General features: G+C 43.8%; 1 protein-coding gene across 2 annotated transcripts in view; it reads right to left on the bottom strand.

Annotated features, from left to right (window-relative positions):
* Nucleotides 1–7,841: 7,841 nt before the first annotated feature.
* The window catches only part of NT5C3A (5'-nucleotidase, cytosolic IIIA), a 13,319-nt gene continuing 12,311 nt past the window's right edge, over nt 7,842–8,849 (bottom strand). For both annotated transcript variants that reach the window (XM_009886201.1, XM_009886202.1), the window contains exon 10: nt 7,842–8,460. In XM_009886201.1, the coding sequence (XP_009884503.1) occupies nt 8,359–8,460 (102 nt within the window). In that variant the 3' untranslated portion in view covers nt 7,842–8,358. The remainder of the gene's footprint in view (nt 8,461–8,849) is intronic.

Raw genomic sequence — 8,849 nt, 5'->3', positions numbered from 1 at the left:
AAACTCATTTAAATATTTGCTAGCAGGAACTCTGATCTGCAAATTGCAGAACGTGCAAATGATAGTTACGCCATTGCAAAATTTCCATAAGCTGTGAATTAAATTAAACAGGCCTAGAATTGTAACCATGTATGTGTTGGGTTTTCACCTTGCGAAATAAAAGTTTCCTACCGTTTGTATTGTATTTAATTAATAACGTTGACTCTTCTTGCTGGCCTGTTGAAACAGTGTTCCGATCAGCGATTCCCAAACCTTTCTAGCTGCGACCTTATTTACAGTTTTGGTAGACTTTAAATATTAGTATTATGGGGTCCAAATCTGTCATAAATACTGGATACAATTGATTTTGTGTTGGGCTTCTGCCTCCTATTTTGGGAATTGTTAGACTAAGGAGTAAGTATGTAGAACAGAGCAGTCTGGCATGGCCAACAAACAAAAAGACAGTGATAGAATCAAGAAACAGACCCATCTGTTCGTGCCTGCAAATGCTGTGGCCTACGCCTCGATACAAAATCAGCCCGGGGAGTGCCGTTTAGATTATGTGAACTCTCTCGAGACAATCGCCCATTGAATCTATAAATTTCGCAAGCTCTTTAATAGTAAAACACGCTAATGAGACATACATTTTTGGAAGGCCATCTGATCCCCCCTCAGTACACTACAGGTAAAGAGCACAAATACGTATAGTGCGACACTGTCAAAGACAAGTAGAAAGGGAGTTGTGTTCACATGATACGCTTTGTGTCTAGTTTCTTGCTTTTCTTCATCTGTACCTGTGGGTTGTAAGCTCCCGGAGATGCTCTTTTCAAAAACTGGTCTTTCAATCAGGTGAAAACATTTTGTATTGGTTTTTAATACAGTTGTAGAAAGTGCAGTGAAATATTTTTTTGAGTTTGATACCATTAAATGTTGGATAACTGATCTTTTTGTTAAATAAAATGTTGATTGACTATTACTGTTAAAGTTTCTTTTTTTTCCTGGCATTTTGATGGGTTGGGAACTTGAGCTTTTGAGAATTTGAGAAGCAAATACAACTTCATGCAGTGTTCTTCTGTGGCATGCAGCAGGCTTATCCTGTGTACGTTCAATATTGCTATTGATCCTCGGGGAAAAATGTTTTAAACTAAAAATTATTTGATTCAAAATGATTGAAAATAATAAGCCACAATAAAAGATTTTTTTTTTTCATACTTCACGCAGGTGAAATGAAGTAATTCTTTAGCTTTAGAGGCATTCCCTAAATTACCCATCCCCTATTGCCATCAGCCGTGCCAGCTGGGAGGCTGATGGTTCTCTCAGCTGGGAACTCCAAGTCTCTCATGGAATGAAATTGTCTTACATAGGAAACAACATTTCATTCCCCAGGCTGGCGAAAGCAAACTCACTGGGCTCTGTAGCTGAGATTTGATGTTTGCGCTTCATCTGTAGCTCCAAAACCACATCTATTGCATGTAGAATGCTGAAAGTCTGGTCTGGTTTGGGGTCACTGTAAGTTCCGGCCCCTTATGCCGGATGTAAATAGTGTGGGTGTCAGTGGATGGCACTTGCAGTCCAAATGCTTGTGACCTGAATGGCTCCTTAGAAGCGTTCCCATCTTGTGAAAGCAGCTTTCTCAGATGAGTGTTGCACAAAACTTTCCCTTTTCTTTCATTGGGAAGAAGGTCGCTCGCTTGTCGCTGTGGTTGGAGCGTCTTGCTTCTGCACGTTCACGGAGCTGAGATGAGGAGCTGGAAGCGAGTTGTGGTTGAGTGCTGCCACAAGCGGTCCTCAATGTGGAAACAACTCTTTACTCTCTTCCCATACTTACCCCCAAAAACCACATGTGTCTTCTGGATATCCAGGATTGTTTCATGGGAGAAAATCTTGGCAAACAGGTCTTTCCGCACAGAGGAGCATTCTAGATGGTTCCCAAGAGGTGGTCGGGGGAGCGCCTACTAAACCAGCACAGCAGAGCCACTCTGCAGGGCAGGTGCAGGACAAAGAATCGGTGGGTAATCCTGAAGATCGCTGTGCTGGATTTTTTTTTTGGAAGTGCACATCAGTGATGGGGTAGCAGGTATGACTTCACCAACACCTCCAGCTGGGATAAGTACGTCTGAAATTCTCATTCTGTTGCTCCTCAGGCCTTAGCGAACCTGGCTCGTGCTCCATCTAAACGATGTTTTTCTGTCATGAGGAAGTTTTTGTTGCCCCCTCACCTCATCCCCCCCCCAAGTCTGGAGGCTGCCTGTTTGGAAATGAGGATGCAACTTGGGGGAATGCAGAGAATAAATGGGAAAAACTTGCTGCAAAATAATTGCATTTATATTGGGCATTTACTTGCCCAGAGAAAGACAACAGCAGCCAGGACTACCTGGCTACATTAGACTAAACTGCATAAAACCCCAAAACGCGTGGCAGCCCTTTAAAGACCGAGGGCAGCCTGCCGGCCAGTGAGCTAGACCGGAGCCTGGCCGCCCAAGGAGCTGGCTGGGAAATGAAATTGTGCTGGTACGGACTGGGAGAGCTCAATGCAGCCCCCGCACCTCCAGCGATAAGAGGAGGCTGAGGGAAGACCTTATCCCTCTCTACACCTAACCTGAAAGGAGGTTGCAGAGAGGTGGGGGCTGACCTCTTCTCCCTGGTGACAAGTGATAGGACGAGAGGAAAAGGGCCCAAGTTATGTCAGGGGAGGTTTAGAATGGATATTAGGAAACATTTTTTCTCTGAAAGGGTTATTGAACATTGGAATAGGCTGCCCAGGGAGGTGGTGGATTCGCCATCCCTGGAAGTGTTTAAAAAACGGTAGATGTGGTACTTGGGGACATGGTTTAGAAGTGGTTTTGTCAGGGTAGGTTGATGGTTGGACTTGAGGATCTTAAAGGTCCCTCCCAACCTCTATGATTCTATGATAAATAAATCCCCCTATGACACCATCCTGTTAGAGAGGGCGGCCTGAGGTAGATACAGATCTAAGGGAAATACTTTCCACCTCAAAGCGTAATTTTTTTTTTTTTTTTAATGAAGAAAGTAACTATTTAGAGACTTTCTTACATGCTTAACTGAGATAATTTACTTAGAAAAAGAGATGCTAACTCTTTAAGGGCCATTACTAGCTGGAGGAGAATGGATGGTTTAGCTAAGGAGAGACTCGCCAGAAATCAGAGCGCGGCTGCTCCTCTAACAAAGCAGCCAGGTGCTCTTCTCAGAGCTGGGCAGCTGACTCCTATTAGGCAACTGCTTGATGAAAGGGAAGGTTGGCTGTTACCTGCTGGGTTGTCAGAGGCTCAGCGGAAGAGAAAAGGAACACGGCGCATACCCAGAAAAATCCAGGTATTTATAAATATTTTTTTCTGCGTAATTTTTCTGTCTTAATTTGACCAGGGATACTTTCTGCTCTATGTTGTAAGTATATTAAACAAATCACACTTAAATAGAGTTTGCATTTTTTGCAGTTGTTGAACTCAAATTTTTATTTTTTTTTCTGTGTGAAAAAATATTCAGATTTTCCTTTAAGCTTAAAAATGGCGTCTTTAACTAGTACTCGGTGCAAGTGTTTGGCTCAGTTCAGGATTATTTGTGTGTGTTTGACAGTAAGAGGACATTTGAGCTGGCTGTAATATCCACTCCGAAGGAGGAAACATTTTTAGCTAAATAAAGGTCCCAAATACTTGACCTTGGACATGTGCTACAGACAGAACAGATATTGTGAGTAGGGGGGGGAAAGTAACAAATCCACTTCACTTTACTGCTTAATCCTTGCTTTTAGCCTTAGAAAGATTCTTTTTGGCTATGGGGAAAATGGTCTGGGAAATGTATGATACTTTTCTTTCCAAACTGAATCATAAATGAAACATACTTTTAGGGTTGCAAAATGTTTCTAGTTAGAAATTTGATTTACAAAGACATACTGTGAATTGCATCTCTTTCCCAAAACTGAATGCATAACACTGGATGGCAGCTGTAAGCACTAGACTTGCTGGAGAAGAATGATTTCACCTGTAGCTGGGGTGTCAATTTTGTCTGCCATTGATTTTGTTCATGCTTTTGGAGAGGTGACTGATAGTAGCCATTCTTATTCCTAGCCAACAGACCAGCGACAAAAAGATGGGATTTCAAAAAAGTGGAGGATATCTAAAAATGCAGCTGGTGTTTTCCCTTAACTACCCATATAAGCAAGAGTTACGGTTGGCAGTGAGATGATGAAAGGACGTTGATAACCTGTACAGCACTATGTAGGGCTTTTAAATCAGACCTCCTGGTTCAGGTTGATGATGGAAGTAACTGGTTTTTCTAGAAAGCTACATGTATGGCATTTCATGAAGTAAATTATTTGGCACGCAGATACCCTTTGTGCAGGAAATGAGTTCTATCAGATGACTGCAACATGGCTTAGCTGCTTTTCTGTCCCAGTGAAGGCTCACTGCTCTGGCAGATCCCTAATACAAAATCTGACACTGACAGGATTTAGAGATAGCAGGAGAAAGCATGCTGGAGATCTTAACTTACCTGCCTCCTTGTGGAAGGGTACAAAACCTTTTCTTTAAGTGATTGTCATGGTGGACTGAACATGTGGTGACTGACAATTCATTATGCATCCGCTTTGGAGGCAAGATTGGAAACCCTTCCATATAAAATGCTCAAGAGATGGTTGATCTGAAATCCTATACCAAGGACAAAGACTTTTAAATGTCCATGTAGGTGGGAAACCATCAAGTGATCGCTTCTGATGTGCCTGGGCTCTAGCAGGCTGGGTACTAATTCCAGTAATTTGGATTAAGATCTAGTTGGAGATCTGCTTTGGTAACTGGTTTTAAAGATACTGCCTACTCCTTTTCCATATTGCTCTGCATGTGTTTTTCTATATGGTTTTAGTTGGGTATTTATTTATTTTTATTATTGTGGGTGCGTTAAATGAGATCCTCATCGCGCTGAAGGAGTGATGGCTTTCTTGCTGTAGGGCTGGGGGAGGCTGAAGAAAAATTATGGGGGGAGGATCAATAAGTTCATGTGAAATGCCCAGACAAGTTGGATGAGAGCATGGGACAGTCCTGCTTCTCAGAAACACTACGCAGAGACACCAGAATTGCCCCCAACTTTTCACTGATGCCGGGATGGCCAGGGAAATACTTTAACACTTGAAGCCAGAACGATCTTGTGCCAGACCATGTGTTGCTGACACATCTTGTGCTGTGGAGCTGGGGCTATCGGCCACTTTTCACATGCTTTAAATTTTAACTGTTATCTGTATTCCAAAGGTAACCTGCCTGTAAACGGAAAATTTTGTCCCAGTGTAAACTTCGGGAGTAATGCCTGGTAATTAGCCTCTTGCAACTGGAGACTGGTTGAGTAAGCGGTGCATCCAAACACCTTGGTGTTTTTCAGAAGGCCTTTGCCTTTTGGACTTTTATTTGGCAGCTATGACAAAAGAGCCATCACGATTGCTAGTTTAAAAAAAAAAACACCACAAAACCCACCAAAACAGCCCCCTCCTCCCCCAAAACCTTGACGTTAGCTCAGCTAACGTAAATTTTGTAGGTGCCTAAAACCCAAAATGTAGACTGTTAAAGAAATTGTGTCTACTGATCTCCCCTGGAAACACTGCAGCTTTGTCATGCCCAGGGTGGTGCAGACCGGGCAGCTCATGCTGATGTCCCACGGGGAGTCACAGGTAACATCACCCCGCTTATCTTGCCGGCGGTGCTGAAACCGTAGTGTTGGCAGATGACTGCGTAGAAGGCTGCTGCCTCCCTTACGGTTGTGCAATACGACCATCCCGTCCTCCTCCCTGGCCCAGGCCAACGGGGGAGCCAGGGCGAGAGGCCACAGGGACCGGGTGTGAAGGTTGGCCTAACGGCACATCCAAGCAGGAGAGGAAAGGGAGAAAGTGTGTGCCTTGTGCATTGAGGAACATCCTTCCCACCCCTCCTGGCCGGGTGTTTGGGATACCTGCAAGCCTGTCCTGTCCCATGACGGTTGGTTGGCATGTTCTAATACACGTCCTCCTGCTCTGCTGTAATGACTTGGACAAAGCTGCTCTGTCCCTGGCTGCTCCAAGGGGATCTGCTGCACCCCAACCTGCTGCCCTTGCCTTTGACTCCTTCCACCCCAGAGCTGCTCACCCTGCGGCTCCTAGAGCTGCAGCATCTCCCCTGCTCAGCACCGCTGACACAAGTCCTTCTTGCCTTCAGCCTGTCCTGTGCAGCGTCTCCCGCTTGGTCAGTCTTTGCCTCCGTCAGTCGCACATCAGCTGCAGCACCCGCTGCCTCTGGGCACTGGGGTTTGTGTGTGTGAAAGAGAGGGCGAACAGCAGCTCTCTTGATGCCGCTGACTCAGCAGCTGTCACTACTTTTGAGCTTGGGCTGACCGGCTTTTGGCAGGACGGGGCTGAGGCAGCTGCTGCTCCTGTCTCCTCCTGTCACTGCCACCGTCAGGGCCCTCTCATCTCTTCCACTCTGCCGCCGCCTGAGTCATGGCTCTCAAATGGAAGGCGGCCAAGACGCCATCCTCTCCTCGGTCGTCTTAAGGTTTAAGTGGTTTTCCACTCAAATGGACGGCTTCTAAGGTTCCCGCTTCTGGGGATCTAGCCACCCCTGTGCCAGGAGGACAGAATGACGTGGCTGTAGATGGTCTACAAGCTGGAATTTCTGAAAGGTCCCCGTGCTCAGCAGTTCCCTGCTGGCACATCATGTGCAACGTGATTATGGAAGGATGCTCGCACGACTTCAGATTGTGCAGCAAGCCTCCGCCATGCAGTCAAGATACGGGGATGATTTAATTTCAGTTTATTTACTGCAGAGGACGCAGAGGTGGGGTAAGGAAACTAACCCCATCTTGCCTTCTTGGAAAAGTTCCAGTAGGTGTGGTAACAGATGGAACTCTGCTGATTTGGAAAAAATATAACTGGTGCTACTGACTCAGAATTTAGATAACAGACCACAGGTTGGACAGAAAGAGGCCATTTCTTGAGATGTGTATTATTTGCTGGTGGGAAAGAATGCAGATCGAGGCTTTACCATATTTCATTACAATTCCTCAGGGAATGGCAGCTGGCACAGTTCCTGCTGAGTATAAAAGAAAGCAAAGGGGAACAATGACTGTATTGCATGTTAGGAAAGTTGTATGATTTATTGCCTCTATTTTATTAATGAATAGAGCTAGCACAGCTCAGACCTCTTAGGACCAGGGTCACACCACCACCTCTAACTTCTGCAACATATCAGAGTAAGCTTCCACAGCTGCAGCTATATTCAGCTATAACATTCTGTACGTGAAGCTGAGAGGTACTGTGATGTCTTCGGTACGGGGGAAATATTTTCTGAAGGTTCAGTAGGTGTTTAAACAGAGAGGACGTGTAACGAAGCTGGAAGAGCTAGATGCTGTACTGATACTTGTGCTTACCGTGTGCAGAGTGTGGGAACGTGACCTAAAATCTGAAAACGTGATCTGTAAGTGCTTCTGAGGCATGGGGCTGGTAGCAAGAAAACTTGATTTTGCAAGATGGCTAGGTCAGCTTTTAAAATCCAAGATTAAGATCTAGCTTTGTTTTGATTTTCTGTGCCCGGAGCAGCTCACTGAGAATTCCAAGAGAAATTCTTTCAGATGAGCCATGCTAGTTTGGACGTGAAACAGCAGGCTAGAAGTGGAGTAGTATGCAGAATAAGATCTGAAAAGGGGCTGAAGTTCTGGCTGTGTACTGTTAGCCTGTGAAACCATCTCTTGTTACAAGGATGAGAAACTTTACCTCAGATCATATTAACTTAAAACATTCTTCCCATTCTACAGAGGATAAAGAAACGGTAAGGATACAGAGTGTTTTGTAGTGATACAAAAATCTATTAACAAGAAACACTTTGCCTGAATTGGGTGAATAAAGCATTTTTACTGAAGAAAAATATATGTATGAAAAACTTCCGTGAAAGTCTGTAGCATATGAATAAGATCCTTCAAAGTACAGCTGAGACTGAAATACCTTCTTTGAATGAAGAAAAGGCAACACAAACACGCACACTGCTTATTCACAGAACGTTTACATCTTCAATTTTACAAAATAGCCACATTTTCTAAAATGCTCCTTGGAAATGCCTGATTAAAAGACAGTGAACCATAGTATCCCATCAGCAGCAGTTTATCACATCTATAAATCCAATTTAAATCTGGTTATAATAGGAGTGTGAGACAATAAAGAATAACATAAGAGCAGTAAAAGGAGCTTCTAGTTGACAATGTATACCATACATATTTCAAAATACCAAAATGAAGATAAAAGTCTTAAATTAAACAGTTCTGTAAATGAGTAATAAACAATCTAAGATAGCACAAGTGTGCTCTTCTGTCCAGTTGCCTCCTGGAAGGAATGGAGTGGCTTGAGACTGCAGTTTACAGGATTTTCTGTAGAATGGAGTTGGCAACTTCCAGGGATTCATCTTTCACCAAAACAATATCGTAAGAGTCCATGTATTTTTCCAAAAGCTCATCTACCTAATTGCAGAAGGGATAAAGAGAGTTTAGAATTAGTTTTAGAATTACTTATTGAAGGACTTTTTGTCATTAAAATATCGCCCAGTCGTTCCACCAAATTCAGGGAATGAACCATGCAAATACGTATTGCTCCTGTAAGTGAATTCCACAGGATGACAGAGTAGGAGTAGTCTGACGTAACTGTGCATTCCAGGATATAATACCTTGCATTTATTCCAGGGTCTCTCTCATAAAGACACTTAAAGAAAAACTAACTATTTCCTCAGCTTCCTGAAAGGCTGAAAGAAACAGAAAACTCAAGTTTTCTTTCTCCGGAATGCAAACGGGTGTGCATTACAACTTAGCTAACAATCAGTTCTGTGTCTCCTCCTCCTCCTCCTCCTCAAAAA

Source organism: Charadrius vociferus, unplaced genomic scaffold, assembly GCF_000708025.1.
Source record: "Charadrius vociferus isolate BGI_N301 unplaced genomic scaffold, ASM70802v2 scaffold545, whole genome shotgun sequence".
Taxonomy (NCBI): Eukaryota; Metazoa; Chordata; class Aves; order Charadriiformes; family Charadriidae; genus Charadrius; species Charadrius vociferus.
The sequence above is the reverse complement of the archived record's forward strand: the minus strand, read 5'-3'. Positions and strand labels throughout refer to the sequence as shown.